Here is a 19,311-nt window from a genome sequence, read left to right as displayed (position 1 = left end):
CCTATACCCATCCAATCTGACTGAGTTTAAGCAAGTTTGTCAAGAATGGGCAAAAATTGCAGATCTCTAAATGTTCAGAGCTGGTAGACATGCCCCAAAAGACTGGCTGCTGTAATTGCAGCAACAGGTGGTTCTACCAAGTATTGACTGAAGGGAGTGAATACTTGTTTATCCAACAGATGTTGCTTTTGTCTCTAACTGTGTCACAATAAAGTATTTCGCACCTTCAGAGCACTCTGCATGTTGTGCTAATCAAACGTTAAAGAGCTATTCCAAGTTGTAACACTGTAAAATGTGGAGAAGTCCAAAGGGGTGTGAGAAACAAGCTCCTAGAAGTCTGACAACAATTCCATTTGACTTATACAGGATGGCATTAAGTCTGCAGTAAATACAGTACTTCCAAAGCACTGGTTGACTCCATGGTGTTCTGTTCAATAACCCAAGCAAAACAGGTATACACATCAATTCTGCAATATGGCAGCAATAAAACAGTCAAACACTTGATAATGCAGAAAGGTTTTATTCTCATTGAATCAGCACAATAATACATCAGTGGCAAAGGGTTTACAAAAACACATCTCTCACTCAGTCTCACCCACTGACCTGCAGTGGGACACATGCTCTGGATTTTGGATTCTAGTCTTGTGTGCAAAAGTACAGACAAGTGTTTTACACAAATACTATATACAGTCAGAAACACTGACACTGGTTGGTGGAACCGGAGTGGGTGGGGCCAAAGAAGCAGTTTATTGGAGTCAAATATGAAGTCTGAAGAATTTATTGCAGTCTTAATGTTGAAGAAAATGTCTGCAAGAACTTCCTTTTCCATTTTATCATGAACATTTATAATAGAGTCAGCAGACCAACTGGCATACTTAAGATGTGACAGTGCAGCTGTGGCTAATAAGGAATCTTCACTGAACTTCAATGTAATGTTACTTTGCTAAAAATATGACTACGCATCTACACTGAGGCTGTACTTCAATGCCAACATACAAGCTGATGTTTTGCAGGTATGTTCACTGTGTTCAGCATATTAGTTTAGCTTGTTAGCATGCCAACATTTTAGAATTATGAAGCTAGCTAAAACTTCAGAGGATCCCTAAATTTATTCCAATTCATCCTGAGGGGAACATGAATGTCTGAACCAAATTTCATCCCAACCAACCAACAGCTGATTAAATATTTCAGTCTGAACCAAAGTGGTGGACTCACTGCTATGGCTGGTACACCACACTAGATGTCAGCTGCCATCGTGGTTAAGTGGTTAACACACAGTCTTCCTAACCTGAAGGTCATGGGTTGTCAGTGTTCAAGCCTTGCCTCAGTTTTTTGCCATCTAGAAACAAAAATAGCACAACTCCTATTTGAGTGATTTAATCTCCTGGTATTTAGTATTAATTGGCTTACACTTAACGGTAATTTATAAATTAGTCTCTCTGATTGCATTTTATAGCTTCTTGCTGCTTGGCATCCTGACTTATTTCAAGACATCAAGTTAAAATAACGTACACATTGTTGGTCAAAATGAAAGTTTGAACTAATGGCAGTGACCAATAAAAGGTCAGGGGTCACTTAAATTAGGCCTATTAACAACCTATTAGCAAAGATAGCACCCTTCTTCTGGGGACCATGAATATCCATATCAAATTCCAAGGCAATGTGGTTGAGATATCTTTGGCTCTATTGAAATCTGACTCCAACAAATCTTGTTATCTTTGCCTCCTGAGTAGCACTGCCTCAAAAAAGGGTATGCAGAGCTCAAACTATAACCTATGCAAAGTAACAATACGGAACACTGTTCAGTCATATTTACATCAACACTGTAAAATGGAACTCTAGTTAGTTACATACAGGAAGTGACAAGATCAATGTAGTGCAAAACTATAAAGATGGGCCCATAAGAAAGAGGCTGATACAAGGAGAAGGCATTCAGTGGAGAATATGAAGATAGTAGAACAATTACAACAGACTGAAATACACGCACGCACGCACGCACACACGCACACACGCACACACAGAGATTTTCTGTCAGTTGCTCGAACATAATTTCATACCTGGTCATATAAATCATCAGTTCAGTTCATGTTTGACACCAAAAATTACACAATACAATAACATTGATACATCTTACTCAGACTCTTTAAAAGTACCTCAAACAATCTTTAATTCTCAGGAAACTATCTGGCTTCTATGTGAACTCTGGGCTTAAAAGTCAACAGTAAAAGAATTAAGCTGAGAAATGAAATTTAAAACAATTGAAGTCAGTGGAAAATCAGGTCTTTGATTAAACACTCCCTCATAACTGGAGCAGAGAACTCAAAGCAATGATAATACTGTGCTGTCCTTAAAATACTGTGTCATTTGCATGAAGAGTTCTCCACTCAGTGGAAGGAGTGTGGCACTGACATGCAGAGTCACTGGTTGAGCCAAAGAGCCACTAGATTTAGTGGAAAGCCTCAAAGTAGAAGTTAGCTGTCTGGAAAACATGACTGTCAAAGCAGGAAATCGAAATACAGCAACTTCTTTTCTAGTCATTTTAGGATTATTACTTATGTATCCTTGGCCAGTGAGCTAGACCAGCAGCTACTGGTAAAGTTAAACCACAGTGGATGAAGCCAAGGAATCAGGCTAATTGTTCCTTCACTGAATCAATGATAAAGGCAGGAAGTAGGAAGTCTTCTACTGTCAAAGTGTGCACTGTAAGACATGGCAGACAACATCCACAGTCCTTGTTTGGTTTAAAACTGGATTCTAGTCAAGTCGTTGTCTATGGAAACACCGCTGTACTAAATGGTGTCCCCTTAGCTACAATGCTTACATTGCTAGTTGTAGGTCACCATGTTTCAGTTTTCTGACGGCCATAACATGAACATGTAATTTGTTTAAATTATCAAAAGAGGCTGTTTTTCTGTTGAGGAACATAACGGCTAGTGTTAATAGATTCTTCTAATGGATTCTTTGGCTCCACCCATTACTGACTTGAAGAGTTTGTTGAATATCTCTGCCTCTGAGGTGTGAAAAACTATCGATAGCTTGTTCAATGCATTCATGAAGCAAAAGATGAGGCTGCTTTGGATAAAGGTATTCACCAAATGACATGTGTAAAGTATTTCCAGCGAAACATAGTTTTACCCAGACATGGCAGGGTGAGGCAGTGGCATGAAGGTTCAGCAAGTGGCAGTGCTGCAGGATAAAAACTTAGTTTTTGTGGTGACCTTTGAGCTTTGGACACCAGTCAGTATCCGCATACAGAAGGCAGTGGACTGTCTTAAACCTGCAGGGTGGGAAGAGAAGAGAGTCAGTGACCTATTAACACCTCTTTCAAAGTTCTCGTGTACAAACCTTAGGAAAATCTATGTGGGTAAAGGGATGAAAAAAATGCATAGCACTGATCAACTAGCAAAGTGTGTTTTAAGGATGTCCCAAACAGGTTTTTGACACCAATTCTGTCCTCTGTCCACATTTCAAGCACAGATCATGGGCAAAAAAAAATGTGGACACATCCCTTTGAGTAATTTTGTCTGGGTGTGTTTTTTTTTGGTTTGATCTAGGCCCTGTGGATCCAATGAAGGAAAATCTTAATGTTCTAGCATAGTACTGCTCAGATTTCCCACTTTGCTGTGGAAGAATATGAATGGTGAACTCAACCTCCTCTAACACCTGTGGAAATAAGTGGAATGCTGACTGTGAGCCAGAACTCATTGGTGGCTGACCTCACCAACGCTCTTATGGCTGAAATGCAAATCTTTGCAGCTAGGTTCCAAAATCTGGTGGAAAGTCTACCCAAATGAGTGGAGACTGTTCAAGCAACACATTTATGCCCATGACTGGAACACATACTGGTCTACGCACTGGCCATGTTATATACATTGCAGTTACTAAAACTCATTCTGCTACGGAAACAGGCAGAATACTAAATCTCCAAAATGTTAGATGTTTTCCAGCATAACTAAAACTGACAGAAATGTCATAAATAGCTCTTACAAATATAAAATCCCAGAACAAAATGTTACAAGTGCCAGTACCAACTTAGTGCCACATTACCATTAAAGAAAAACTTTGCTAATTTCATACTAATTGTTAATGAATCAGATGTAATTTTTAATAAAATTTCATATTTGGCTCAGTATTGTAGTTTAACCAAAGTTTGTCTCTCAGATACAGTATATGATAACAAATGTGCACTGGAGAAGCAGAGGGGCCATATTACAGTGTTTCATGATTAATATGCTTACCTTGTAGGGTCCTCAGCCAGTGAAAAGCCTCCAACAACACTGACCACATTTCTTCTGTTCTCAAAACCTCCATAGCTAAGAGTCACCTGTTGCAAAACATAAAATATACACAGTTCAACTTCGGCACTGAGAGCAAATTATCGAAGGAGCTCAGGGAAAACCCCAACAAAAAATGTTTTGGATGCTAATATGATACTGACATTTTCATATAAAAGTGGGGGCGAGAGCAAGTATTGAGTCACTGCCAAAAATATGCCACATCTGAAAATGTAACGTGCAGATTCATGCTCACAGAACTGTATCTTTGAGCCACCTCAGGGAACGTGTTAATTGTGTTGCTGCTCTTCCACTCAATGCAAGAAATATCTGCTGAATTGGTTAATGAACTCTTTATTGCATCCATGCAGTTTAACACACTCACCTGCTCCAGCACAGTGTCAGTGGGCAGCTTCTGCAGGTTTTCCAGGTGAGAGTGGAAGAGGTGTGTGTGTGTTAGGGTCACCTCCAGCAGCGCTTCAATGATGTAGCCGATGGTGCAGTCGTCCGGTAGTCTAATCTTTTCTGCCGTGCTGATGAAATTCCCCAAACTGTAACCAGAGGGCACAATTTCAGCCTGTCCAAGTGTGTTTTCACACCAACAGCAGCTGTTTACTTCAGCCATTTCTAAACTCACTTTCCTCCTAAGCAAGTGGAAAATAATGACTTTATTTCTGTCTCCATCTAAAAATTAAAACAGACTGGAGTCAGTCCAGGTGCATTCTTTGAGGGCTATCTAAGACATTCTTGCAAACATTTATTTTACAATCGTTCTCCAGCTACTTCAGAGCTGACAGACAGGCTTGCTGTTACTGTACACAGAAATCCAGGGTATCGAGCACAAAATGCAGCAACATGGGTACCCTGATTTCAGAAGGTATAACAGTTCCAATTTCAGAGGAGACCATGACCAACCTGGCCCATGGGCTCATTTTCAATGCAAGACCTCTGCTGATACAGAAACCTGCTCCACCTGTGGCAAACCAGAACTTGACAGACACCTGAAACGAGACAAAAACATCCAGATCAGTCAGTTGTTAGAGAACTTTCTTTTGTTACATTACCAAGTTTTCAAGGAACACCCTGAAGCCTGATTTCATTGCTCGCTGCTATATTTGTCAGATAGTGGAGCTAGAAACTTCTAATAAAGTGTAAGCTGACTGACCGATCCGTCACTCTTGACCCTCTCTGCAGCCTCTATAGGATGATCGAGACTGGGCCGTCCCAGGTAGACATCTTGGCTATGGTGGTAGGAGGAGAGCAGCCGCAGCAGGCTGGGCAGGATCACATAGTTATCATCATCCACGTGGCAGAACCACCTGACACACACACACACACACACACACACACACACACACACACAGTCAGACAGTAAAGTAGTAACTTATAAGTGTAAATGTGTTAATTGTGTTGGTGGCCTTGCAACTGACTGCTAGAAATAACAGCACTGTTGGTTAATTAACTGTTTTTATTGCATCTCTGCTGTTTAATCTGCTAAGATCAGGTACAGATCACTTCTCACTCACTTTTTCTGAGACTCTATGAATTTGTCGTACTCCACAGACATCTTGCAGCACAGAGCCTGTCGAGTGTGAGCTGCTGAGCAGTTAGTGTTGATGATGTTAGCTCCTGGGAAAGAGATAGCAGCACAGTTCAAATCCATATTGCTGTATGGTCACAGCACTATACTGTTCCAACACCTGTGTATCTCACATGTTGATAGCAGATGATTCACATACAGCACATAAGCACTAGAGACAATGTACATCATAAATGTTACCATTCTTCTTCCATCTGCCTTTACACTATATGTCTTCTCTGTATTCTATTCTTCATCCTGACCCAAAGGGTTATTAAAGTTTATTCTGATTTGCTAAGTCACCACATACTATGGCCACACAAAAACAATGAGGAACCCTTTTGAACATCAGTCTTTTTTTTCTGTGAGAACTGTCCAGCTTCTTACCTGTTCTCATCTGCAGCTCCTTGTCCTCACCGTCAGTGAATATGTAGGTCTGAAACAGACAAAGGCACATTGTTGAAAAATGTTGCTGCAAGCACACACGCATATTCATGCTCCCCTACTCGGACACAATGAAGTGCTCCATTGTTTTCTGTTGTTGATGAGGACGAGAGCAAAAGACAAACATGACACACAAACACAAACACACACAACCGTGCCAGAAACAATTGACATAAAAGAAGTAGAGGAAGAGCACATTTCAAATGACCCCTTCAAGTACAAGTACCAAATGAGGTGAGTATTTTCCAGAAATAACATAAAGACATTAACTTCTTTTCACCTTTTCACTTCTATTTAGGTTCTGCTGTGCAAATAAGATCCAAGTTAAACTAATCAAAATGCCAGAGTTTTACAGACAAAAGACACAAGGTTCACCTGCTACACTGACACAGGCATGCTGAGGGAGTCTCTTCAGAGCCCTGCAGGTAGGCTTAACCATCACACACCCTCAAACCGCAAGGTCAAAGGGCGTTAAACTTGACCGTGAGCTTCTGTTAAATAACCTGAATGTGAAGATATCTTCTCTACACACCACACAGACTGCTGCAGTGGAAGAGCTACATCGACACATTCACATTAAATACAAAGTGGTATGACAAGCTTTTAATTTTACAGGCAGTTGTAAACACGAGGGTCAGGTTTTACTGACCTATGAGCAGTAAAATAAAATGGCAACAGACCTGTATGTGATAGTAAATGGTTAGTTAAAGCTGACAGCTAATACAGAACAGACTCACAGTCGAGCCCCTTCACAGCAGACCTGCACTCAGAACCAGTATGAGCCAAGCTGTTGATACTGGGAGCACAAACTGAACTGGAACTCCTCCACCCTCTCTGACATTTCTGGGTGAAGTGGGACAGAGTGTTTCTGCAGTCAGACCTCCCTCTCTCCACACTGAGACCCTTTGTCTGGCAGTGGAACTTACTAATTGCTTTGAATAGTGCTCAATACTGAGCTACTCACAGTGTTGTCTGTGTTGGAGACTTGAAACGTTATATGAGGTACATAGGGCTACTTTGAACTAAAGCCTCTTTTCATTCACATTTTAGTTTGCGTGTAAAAAACATTTAAGGGTGAAAACTGGCCGTGTCACATTGGCTGACTATTAATGACTTTTTTTAAAAGTTGTAATGGACGCTCCATTTGACCAGCCTGTAAACTAAAGCTGGACCTGCAACTCTCAGCTGCTCAAAACAGAGCTGAAACAATTCATTGCTTAATCAATTAGTTGATCAGTCCATTGACAGAAAATCAATTGGTCAACATTTCAATCATCAAACAATTGGAGTAATTCTTCAGGCAAAAAATACCACACATTCTATAAATACAGCTTCTAAAGTGTGAGGGATGCCTGTTTTTGGAATAGTTGGACAAAACAAATAACTGGCAGATCAATCAGTAATGAAAATAAATGTTAACTTCAGCTCTAATTCAAAGTTTGAGTGTTAAGCACAATTATTTTTCCTACAAGCCTGGTCAGTGGAACAAAGTGTCAGCATATGGCATCTGCAAAGGTTGCTTCACAGCTGCACCATATTAGAACAAGCAGAGAGATTCAGTATGTCTGACGCCATAGAACATTAAAGGCTGAACCCACTCACACACTCTTGCACCGTTCCCACAGGTGTTATAATTTAGTCTAAGTGACGAGACCTCTTCTCAGAACTGTGAGGGTGTGTACAGACAGACCATCCTTGACTGACATGTCGCTGGCTCCCAGGGTGTTAATTCATTTTGCACACCCTTGCGAAATAAGTTGTGGTGTCTGAGGTTTGGTGATGGAGTGACTGCTTGCTCTCTTGGTCACTCTCCAAACAGCAAGTTAAGTCAGTTATGTGCTGTATTTGCAGCCAACACAGTGACTCCTGTCTCACCACTGACTGTAAACCATGCCACATCTCTGTTGTGGAGGGTTAAACAAGGATATTACCTGACAAGTTTCAAAGTATGTTCCATGAATGTGATAGATGATGCAAAGGCAAGGAACCACCTGACACAATGCCTTTACAATCATGGAATGTACAAATTGGAAGGCATTATTCCACTTAAACCAAGGCAACAAAATTCCATGTTGTTCACTTACTAAATATACTTCGTTTATCACCCACAGCTTTGCAGCAATTCCATGAGTTAATTCACTGTTCATAAACTAAATGCTAGTGTGACCAGATCAAGTTTTCTTGTACCTGCTAGGGCAGAACAAATTACACCTTGACATATGCATAAAGCATATGGACTTTGCTGACCTAGCACATTTCCCACCATAAATCCACCCAACCTCAGCCTGCCATGCACAGAAGTCCAATCTGACAAAAACAAGGAAAAAAAAAACACTCTTTTGTTTTCATTTATCACATTCACTATATGGATTTTGCTTACTTGTCCAGGAACAGTGGAAGTTAAAGCTTTCATGCGTTTGAGTATATTTAAGATGTTCAGTTGAAGGTTTACTTTCTCAACAGTTTCTGATTTTGGCAATGGACTGTCAAGCTCGAGTATAGAACTGTTCTGTATACTGGAAGACAGTCAGAGCTGTGGGGTGGTGAGTGATATGTGTGTGTGCGTGTGTGAGAGAGTGATTCCACAATGTCCTCGATAAACATCTTGGTCTGACAGTGGGGATTCTGAGAGCAGCTGAGGAGTGAAGTCAAGATTTATTTTCTTCTAAATGTCCTGTGGCTCCACTAAATGTCTGTGAGGACATATTCTCACCGCATCAGCGAGGAATCTCTGGTGGTGGTAAGGCAACACCCGAAAAACCACCCAAACGACAGACACAGGGTGTATGCAAGCGAGAGCCAAATCCATTAGCCCTAACATTGTACAAGCCTTAATCCAAATGTAAACTAGTGGACACATGGTGGTGAGGCCCCGCTGGTTCCTGTGTCTCGCCTCACTCTGTCACCACAGGACCTGGTACATGCTGCAGGAATGTGTTTATACAAGAGCTGCTTATTTATATTAAGATGTGCTCTGTATGTTATGACCTGCTGTCATTATGCAGCTGATAAGACTGAATGATCACAACTCATGAATTATTATAGCAGGCTTTCACCACACCCTTGGCGAACATATTGAATGGTTCAGGTCTTGGGTGACAGGGGTTATGCAGAGTGGCCATATTTCTAAAATCCCACAGAATTTAGCAAACACAGATTGTTTATATAGCATTTTAACATGGAGCTGCAAATAAGTAAGATTTATTTTGTGTTGAAGTCATGTTAAGTTGTAAACTAGCCAAGCACAGTATTTTAGGGCTGTAACTAAGTTATTTTCATTATCAATTAACAGATGTAGAAAGATTCATCTCTACATGGCAGAAAAACAAATATAACAGTCAGAGATATGATTACACGAATCCTGAGTGTGTCTCTGTGAGTGTGTACCACCTGTTCACTAGTTAAATATGTTCTCCAATCACACACGTGCTCCATTGAAAACAATTCTGTCAAAGTCTGTTATGGTTAGGCACTGGACGGATGAGTAGTTGGGGTTAATTCTGTGGTCTTTGTCAGACTGAGTTTAGGTTATTCATGAGTGGCTGGGGTTAAGGCTGGTTGGGTTCAGGTAAGGGGAAGCACAAACTGATGAGGAACTCCAACTCACAAGCTCCCTTAACTGATCCTTTTTGAAAGCAGCTGCTTATTTGGTAAGGCTCCACTTTAAGTTTTTCTCCTGTAAGCAAGTCGCTTTGGATAAATGTGTCTGCTAAATCAATGCAGTGTGATTTTGTGTGAGGTCATGCAAATACTGAAGCCATGAGATGTTTTATTTTACAAGGACATGTGCCCACACAGCTTCGACACAAAGGCCAAACTAAGATGGATGCCACTGACCCTGGAACAGAGGTTAGAAATACTCAGCCAGCAGCATTTAAATGATAATGAATTCTTCTGGGAGAAAAAAGCTGAAAAGCTGTGTCACACCCTATGTTTACTGTCACTGGTGAGGCAGTAAACAAAATGTTGTTCAGAATTTGTCCATGTCCTCGTCCTTGAATTAAAATTTAAGGAAACATTTATCTTTTTTATTTAGTTACTTCAATTGAATAAACTTCAATCCTCTTGAGTATTAGCTGAAAAAATAGAAATCCCGGTTGAACAGACTCAAATCAGTTTTGAATTGCAATTAGAGTTGTTACAAATTCAGCTGCATAATGACAACATGGACCTTTTAGATACACACTGCATCGGGAGAGAGCTACACACCTCTATCAACTGATTGACTGATTATTTTCAGATTGATCATTTCATAATTTCTATAAAACTATTTTTTCTGAGCCCATCCTGATGTCTTCAGATTGTTTGCTGGGTCTGACAAACAGTCCAGCTCTCAATCAAAGATACTCAAAGGCAGCAAATACAAGAAGCACAACCAGCTCATTTTCAGATTTGGATGGATAAATGACTTATTAATCAATTATCATAAATGTTTATCAATTTCTGTCATTCAACTAATCTTGTCAGCACTACAGTATCTGATTCACTAAGTGTCACTGAGAGCAATGATCAAGCATTCAGAACAGTCCAGCCCAAAAGTGAGCACAAGCTCCAAGCTCCATTCAAACCCTTAAATAACTCCACCTCTCCTCACCTGTTCTTTAGCTTGGGAAACCCAGGTCTGAATCAGCAGCTCCAGTCTGGACTTGTGGTACTTCCTGGTGGTCTTCACTGCAATAAAAATGTCCTTAAACTCCAACAGGTCCCAAGACCTAGACCCTAAAAGTCCACCACCCTTTCCTCCAGGGAGAAACTGTCTTTTGGAGCCTGCGGCCCTCTTGGGACTATGGTTATCATTCCTGGTACCATCAGTCTCGATGGATCCCCCCTGCCCTGTGGAGCTCCTGTTGAGCCCTGTGGAGGAGTCCATTTCTCCTGCGTGGACAGAGACTGCCGGAACCCTGGCATGGTGTGATGGGCCTGCCTGTGCAGCTCTGACTTGAGGTCGGGGCTGAGGCAGGTCCACTTGGCGTGCTGGGGGCTGGAGGGCAGGAATGAGCAGAAGCAGGAGGCTGCAGAATGCAAGAGAAAACAGGAAGCAGAACTTGCTGACACCCACTGAAGCTATGTGCATCCTGACTGGCCAATGGAGCAGGTTCATCAGCCTCCAGGGCTGCAGTCACTTCCAACACCACCCTGTCCCATCCTCACACTGTTACATGGAGTCCTGCAAAGAGAGATTTAACAGTGTATTTAGAGGCATGTTCACTTAAGATGAATTCCACACGTCGAACACTTCAGTTACATGGCAGGCCTTACTAAGAGAATGAGAGAGCTCTGAACAGGTGAGAGAAGCTCTGATTTAAAGGAGATCACATGGCATGAATTGCATTATTGAGGGTCATTTAGGTATGGTCACATTAGCCTTCCATCAAATGGAACTGCCTTGCACAAAACTATAAAACATTATGATTTCAAGAATTCAGCGTTAATATTGATCACAAGCTGCAGCAGTTCTACTCTGACAGTATGATAGTGTACAAACAGATTGATGGAAAACACTCATCAGTGTTTTAACTGGCCAATCCTGCACATCCATATGGTCAAAGCTGAACAAAGCTGCATGGCTGCTGCAGGCGACCGAGGATCACACTGAAACAGGAAACACTTCTATCATGCAGGATTCATTTATAGTGAATGAGAGAATATGCATTATTGTGGGATGGAAGCATAATGTGAATGTATTTTTAGCAGTAAATTGATGCTGGTCCATAAGCAAAAAAAATTCAGTAAACAGCCAAAAATATGATTGATAGGTGAAAAAACAGGAGAGAAACTGGACTCTATTGCACAGAGATTCAGTTACAGACTGTAAAGGCATGCAACACTGACCACAGTGCAGACAGGCTATTAAAAACAGCTTTGTGCTTTGTGTCAGGTCAGCAGCACAAACACATGTTGAACCATCAGTTTCAAGTGAGGACACAGATTTGGTTTGAGGAAGCAGACCATCTCAGGTTGGCCATGGTCCGCCCTGCTAACAAGTACGATCATAGTGCTAGTTGGTGCGGTTGTCCTCAGCTGTGTGTGTCAGCAGTGGAAACACATGTAGCCGTGACCCTGTTTGGCATGGCATGCCTGAAGTGGGCAATATGGCACCCACAGAAAAATGGCAGTAGACACCTGTAACCAAGCACCTCTGAGAGTGAAACCAGGGTATCATGCAACATAAAGCATGTGCATGACGAGCGAGGAGGAGGTCTAAGAAGTTATTAGAACATTACAGACCATAATATAAAACATTGCCATTACTTCTAAAGTACCATTTCTGATGTATGTTACATTTCCATCCAAAGGAAGTAGAAATCAAATTGTGCTTGCTTCATAGTTCAGGTCTTACACTGCTTCATGTCCCTTTAACCTTTTAACCACTGTGCAATTCTATTTACAGTTTACTCTTTAAATATATTCAAAATCACTCACTTTCATACATTTTGTCAACTTCTCACCAACTCATTTTGTTTTTGTGAGGAAACTTTTTAGTACCCCATTTTACAGCTCGCTGGATCCCATTGGCTTGTGGCCCCCAAAATAAATGTCCCGGACATCTGTTTCCAATACTGGTTTCTGTCCATCACAAACAGCCCACTGAGCTCCACCAGCACCAGACAGGCTGAACTCTTACTGATGTGGTGGGTGTTCATACTGGTCTGATTTAGGTGAATCATCATTCAGAGCCAGCAGTTCACCAACAAGTTCACAGGAGTCACATCTGAGAGCCAGGCTTCAAGCAGATTTACTGGTTTCTATTTCAGGAGAGCAAAGCCACCCCAACCACAGAGAGGCTGTCCCTCAAAGCTCAGGTCAGGGGATGAAGCCCAGCATTTGCCCCGCAGAAGACCATGTCCACACTGCACCAAAACCACCTACCTGAAACCTGACAACTAGCGTCACAAAGTCCCTCTGCTGTGGGGAAAACACATCTGCCTTCAGTGTTCATTGGTGTCGATCGCACTAAGATCTTTGAATACAGCTCATCAACCAGAACACAGTAAATAATTGTTTAAATATGTGCCACATGTGGCCAGTGCTTTCAGGTGGTTTTTGTAAAACTCTCTGTCCACACTAAAAAGCCCAAACAATCAGAAGCATTGAGGTTTTGGGCTGCTGGTCAGACAAAGAGAGATATTTGTCACCTTAGGCTCTTGTAAATTTTGATGCGCCTTTTCAAATCAAGTCAAAAAAAAAAACAAAAAAAAAAAACGTTGTTTGCCATTGTGAGGACAATGATCTCTGCAACATCCGCAACTGATGCAAAAAAAAAAAAGAAAAAAAGTGTGGATTCCAGCATTGTTTAAAGGGCGATGTGAGTCGTGCACTGACCTAGCCTGCAGTGGTCTGCTGGCTCATGTGTTTGGAAAGCAAAGCGCTCTCCGTACCTGATACGAACACACGTCGCTTTACAGGCTTTAATGCCAACGCTTCAGCTAGCTCTGAACATTTGGATAGCAAACAACTACGCTACTTCCGCTTAAAACACCTACATTTAAGAACGACTTATTTATACTCCACGTTACATTTCGCAGAATTATCACACAAGTTGCTTTAGGAGTCAAATAGGCACACTGTTCAATTCGGCATGATATAATTTACCAAGCAATTGTCATCTCCATTACATTAACAAGTTTACATGTGGTTACAGCTTATTGTTGTGCGACATTGTCTGGTGGAAATAAAGGTGTTGATTCTGAGCGAGAACATTACAAAGGTGGAATTGTGATCAATTTTAAGATTGAATGAAGAGTAAAACATGTGGATTTGAAGATTAAAGAGTACAGTCCCTTGTACTCCTCAGCCTCTTGTCCTCTGAGGCACAAAAGTCCGTATGAGACGAGCGAACTGCAAAGGAAAGATTTCCAAGTGGAGTTAGGCGAGTTCAAGCAGCTTTGGAAAGAACAGCACTGGAGCGATACTTACCACGAAATATCAGAGGACGCATTTGGCTTCTTTTTTCACAATGGCTGTTCGGTAACTCGGGAACCCACAAGGAAGCTTACAGCTCTCACTGAAACACGACTATCTTAGAGAAAAAACAATCCTCACTTTCGACGGTGTTGAATGAAGAATGCCACCGGATCCACTGCTTGACTCGTCGTCCTTTTTGTTCCGACGCGACTTTGAATTTACAACAGTTTTCAGAGCTCCTTCCTTCTGCCCTTTCGTCTCACATGGTCGGTTATTTGGCGTTTAGAAAGCTTTTAAGGAGACGTATACAAGCACAAACTTTCTTTCACTACCACACTGTCCGTCTTTACTTAACCTAATACTCGACAGACCACCAAACTAATATCGGACAGCCGTGCCAATGTGGGTACGATAACAACATTGCTATTCCGGTCAGGTCTTTCAAAATAAAACATTAATTGGAGCGCGACATTAGTGTGACTTTATAAATGACCGGGGGGGGGGGGGGGGGGGGGGGGGGTGTTAAGTGTTTCAGTTACTCGCAGTTTTTTTTTTTTTTTGTCTCATTTAGTTACAGTTTCAAACATGTTCCATCACAGCTCTGATTGATTGATTGAAATTGTACCAACAAAAAAATGTAGCATTTGTCAGAGCTGCATTTTATCAGTCGTATTGCCCATTTATTGAACATCATGTCGTTTGCCCTCTTTTATATGTTAATTACAGCCATTCATGCATGTGGAAAAACTGATAACGTTATTCAATCATTTTCGTAAATTACCTTTTATTAAAACGTATTGCTTTTATTCTGAAAAAATAAAGATACTTCTGGTATTGTTCGGGCTAACTCTCCTCAACTTGACATAACTCTCAGTCACTGCTCTGCTCTGTGATTTTGGTGAATCTAAATTTGACTTCTTTCAGTTGCTGCTTAGCGGACTCTGCCGGTCGTGATCACGCAGTGCTTCAAACAATGACAAAAGCTGCTTCACTCTGTAAACATGACATACAGTCGAACAGCCTATCACAACAACGTTCAGTTCTCAGCACAGACCTTATCTGTGATTGAATGATGAGAAAATATCTGACCATAATTCAAAAGGTTGCATAACAAATCAACGAGACAGTTTTACTGGGCACATTGTATTGAACATATAAAAGTGTATAGACACTAATGTCACTTCTACCTGAAGGAATCTGTTTTTTACAGTCAATGAGAAGAATCCATTATTATCACATCTCCACTATCCCATGGTAGTCATTATTAACCATCCATTAATGATCAGAAATACTACATATACAGTACATAACAAATGAAAATGAGAATAACCCAAAGTGTGCAGTACTGAAATCCATTTATTTGGAATTAGTTACATTCATGTAGGTGTTAAATCATAATGTAATGTTCTCACAGTAATCATGAAAGATTGTGTATTTTTCTTATTCAACAGATCTTATTATTATTGTGAATGTATCCAAAGCCTGATTTATTTCACAGTATTCCTCTATGCCATAGACCTAACTAAAGTCAATCCCACATACACTGTCCTGCTTCCAGAAATACTCGCGAGAGCACCAACTGTGGTTTAATCCGTGAGTGAAAATAGTACCTGACGATTGCTCAGTTTCCATTGATTTGAGTAAAAATTCCAGTGGCCAGCTATTTTAGGAGACGACTGATCTTAAAAAATGGCTATGTACTGTATATGTGAGGTGTTTTTAAAGATTTGTGTCTTCAGGAGGATCTGAAGTGGCACGGTATACTGTATGACAAGCAACAAAACTCCAAACCAGTGACACTGGAGGTATTTGGTACGTGCTGAGATGACTGAGCAACCGGAATGTCCAACATCTGCTTTTTTAAAACTAACAATAACCATCATATTTCCCTGACATCTACCATACTATAGCTGTCGTGAACAGATACTGAACACGGCAACATCATCAGTGTTAATTTAACTCGCAGAGTGTTAAAATTAACACTATCTCAGTGTTATATAATCCTCACCGGTTTTGAGTTAAAGTTAGACTTTTGATAGTGTTAATTATTCAACTCTTTATAATGTTAAATTTCTAACACTCACAGTGTTACTTTATAACACATTAAAGTGTTATTCCTTTACACCAGGAGAGTTACTGCCCAACACTCAGAGTGTTATTTTATGGCATCTGAAAGTGTATTTTTTGATACTACATTGAGCAATTCTCTTCCAATAGTTTTATTTAAGACTTACTGTAACATTTCAGTTCATCTGTAGTGCTTACCATCATTTTAATGCATGCACTTGCCACCATGAATGTTTTCATCAAATCTGAAAATGCTTCTAAACTCAGTAAGACTACAGAAAAGCCAGCAGTTTGCCTACATACCTTTAAATGTTTTTACCCCCAAGAGTTAAAAGTGAGCAAGTAATAATAAATCATTCAAACAAACTGTCACTTAGCCAACTCTTTTATTCTGAAAAAGAAAAATCTTTCAAGCACCATATGGATTGAGCATTTACAAAGGAAAAAGTGGTACAATATATAGGCTCTCATTTTCACCATATGCACAGTGGCGTTGCTAGGGTCTCTTGGGGCTCCAAGCAAGAAATTCCTGGGCCCCCCACCCCACCCGTGCATGCCGCAAAAATTTGTTTTTTGCGCACATAAATGCACAATTTCTGGGACGTTTGAGATGAAAACTGAAAAAATAGATTAGTGGTTCTCAAAGTGAGGCCCAGGGACCAACAGAGGTCCCTGAAAGCCCAGGCCTATTAATAATTGTTGTTGTAAATAAGTGGCAGGGGCCTCCCTAGTGCCTGGGGGCTCCAAGCAACTACCTGGCATGCCTGTCCGCATGCCCCGCCCCTACATATGCACTTTGTAAAGCCTGGTTCATGCTTCTGCGTCGCGGCGACGCCGTACCTATGGCGTACACCCGACGCCGTCACTGAGCATTCATAGTTCTGCGTTGAGGGAACGCGTTGCTCCACAATTCACCGCCAAGCCGCTAGGGGGGTGTGGCTGTGTCTTTGTATGGTTTCGGGGGGCTCTTGTCGGATTCCTTGGTTTTCTTCCGGTCAGAGACAACAATGGCGAGATGGGGCGGTTGTTTTTGGAGATGGAGCTCATCGATATTGAACAACAAATGTTGTTACTCCATTGAAGCAGTCGAGGATGAGAACCATTTTTTCTTGTAGCTCTCACCACAGAAACTTTGAAAATGGCGGTGTTGTTGTGCTGCGACCATAGGGCTGCGACTGAACCGGAAATTCCGTTCTGAGCGGACCAATCACAGTCCTCGACGTTCACGTCACGACGCGTCGACGCGACACATAGTCAGGGGTCTACGTCGACGGCGTAGGTACGGCGTTGACGTGACGCAGAAGCATAAACCAGGCTTAAGTCAAAGGGCTTATACATTACAAGATTGTCTGTTTTGAACATCTTTTTCATCACTTTCAAATACTTGGTAGGCATGAAAATGCTCACTGAAATGGTCAGCCAAAAGGTTGTCTACTAGGAAATGAATAAAACCATCAAGTAAAAGATTCTTTTTGATTCTGCAAAACACAGGCATTTCATCTTCAATCTCAGTGCAAATGATTAGTCCTGCCCTGTACTCTGTCCCACTGATTTTAACCCAGTTGGTAGAGAAAATGTCTTTTGGCACAGCAGCATTCAAGGCTTGGGTAAGCATGTCACTATCGTTCTCACTGTCCAAACTAAATGTATCAAGGGTCCATATTCAGTATAGTTTAAAGGTGATGTGTCCCAACGGTATCCTATGGACATTTGATTTTTTTTTTTTTTTTTTGCAAGTGATTTAGTGATGTTCTTAAAGTTTTTCAGAGTGTTTTTGAAAACCCCACATTTCGAATCTCAGGGTCTTATCTTTCGTATACAAGCTGGGTAGTGTATCATAAAGTGATGTTTTGGGATCAGGTTCCTATCTGGATACAACTTTTTGAACAAGTCATGATGTTCCATTATTAAATGTCTCAAGTGTACAGTCATGCTGAGTGTAACAGATGGAGATTAGAGATTATCTGTAGTAAAAGCAACAGCAAATTCCAGTTTTGGTTTCCTTCTGGCACAACATCACCAAAAAGCAAAGGGATGTTTCTTACAAGACAAAGAGTCTGGATAGAATTTAGCCCTATAATACCAGTGTTGTCCAGGTTAATCCTTGTAGGATTATACTTGCACTCCAGGTACCCATAGTCAAAAGCATAAATTCTGGACAACAAATCAGGTTTGGACAAAACATTATCTGAGAGATACTCCAAAAGCAACTTTGTCTCATATTGGGCACCAATTCAAGAATGTCCGTGAGGGAAGATAGTGCTGAATTATCTGAAGGACAAACGTCTTGAAAAGTAAAATGTAATGATGAAAATGTGTCAAGTTCAAGCAAGACATGCTAGGAACGTGCTATTCAGGGATAGCCTGACACTACAGTAGAGATGATGCAAAAGGTGACCTTGCGTAACACAAGCATGGGACAATCACAACCAACATTTTAAAGCTATTCTTACAAATGGATGCTGATATGTCTTCCAATTAAAAATTGTTCCTTTATTCACCTACTTTAAATTGTCATAGTAGTCAGACTAGAGCTGCAGCGGTTACCACATAATAGCAATAACGCAATCGAGGCCACCAACAGTCAATCTTATCACCGCTTCACTACACGCAAATAAGCAGAGGCGAAAATAATTATAAAGAGTCCCTGTATAGTTGGTTAAACCAACAACAACAAAAACCCCAAACTCCGATTTGTTCCTCTGCAGTGTCCAAAAAATGATCCTGATAGAGGGGCTTTGGCTCCAAGCTATATGAAGGGAAGACAACAGGAAGCTATGGAGAAAACTGTCAGTGCCTGTCATTTGCTTGTGCGTTTGTTTACTGTGTCCCAGCTTCTTGGTTGGGTAGAGTTTTCCATTTTTAAGCACTTATTTATTTATTAGCAGTTTATTTAGGAACCAACTATTTCATAACATCTGAGGTTTAAATTATGTTCTTTTATGGCGGTTACGGCGATGGTTTGAATAGCTAATTTGTATGGTAAGGAAAAAAATCGATGCTGTGGCAGCACTAAGTCAGACAGTAAGGTACATAAAGTAG

General features: G+C 41.0%; 1 protein-coding gene across 3 annotated transcripts in view; it reads right to left on the bottom strand.

Moving 5' to 3' along the window:
• Positions 1 to 505: 505 nt before the first annotated feature.
• Positions 506 to 19,311, bottom strand: part of rfng (RFNG O-fucosylpeptide 3-beta-N-acetylglucosaminyltransferase) — a 45,623-nt gene continuing 26,817 nt past the window's right edge. Inside the window, exons 1-9 of one of the 3 annotated variants that reach the window (XM_076760455.1) lie at positions 14,215 to 14,578; positions 10,892 to 11,464; positions 6,241 to 6,289; positions 5,801 to 5,903; positions 5,440 to 5,593; positions 5,190 to 5,275; positions 4,660 to 4,825; positions 4,239 to 4,324; positions 506 to 3,277 (exon numbers count right to left, since the gene is read on the bottom strand). In XM_076760455.1, coding sequence (XP_076616570.1) covers positions 3,202 to 3,277; positions 4,239 to 4,324; positions 4,660 to 4,825; positions 5,190 to 5,275; positions 5,440 to 5,593; positions 5,801 to 5,903; positions 6,241 to 6,289; positions 10,892 to 11,398 — 1,227 coding nt within the window. In that variant the 5' untranslated portion in view covers positions 11,399 to 11,464; positions 14,215 to 14,578 and the 3' untranslated portion in view covers positions 506 to 3,201. Of the gene's footprint in view, positions 3,278 to 4,238; positions 4,325 to 4,659; positions 4,826 to 5,189; positions 5,276 to 5,439; positions 5,594 to 5,800; positions 5,904 to 6,240; positions 6,290 to 10,891; positions 11,465 to 14,214; positions 14,579 to 19,311 lie in introns of those variants that run through there. The other 2 variants (XM_076760457.1, XM_076760456.1) reach the window with 2 other exon arrangements.

This window comes from Chaetodon auriga, chromosome 20, assembly GCF_051107435.1.
Source record: "Chaetodon auriga isolate fChaAug3 chromosome 20, fChaAug3.hap1, whole genome shotgun sequence".
Classification (NCBI taxonomy): Eukaryota; Metazoa; Chordata; class Actinopteri; order Chaetodontiformes; family Chaetodontidae; genus Chaetodon; species Chaetodon auriga.
The sequence above is the reverse complement of the archived record's forward strand: the minus strand, read 5'-3'. Positions and strand labels throughout refer to the sequence as shown.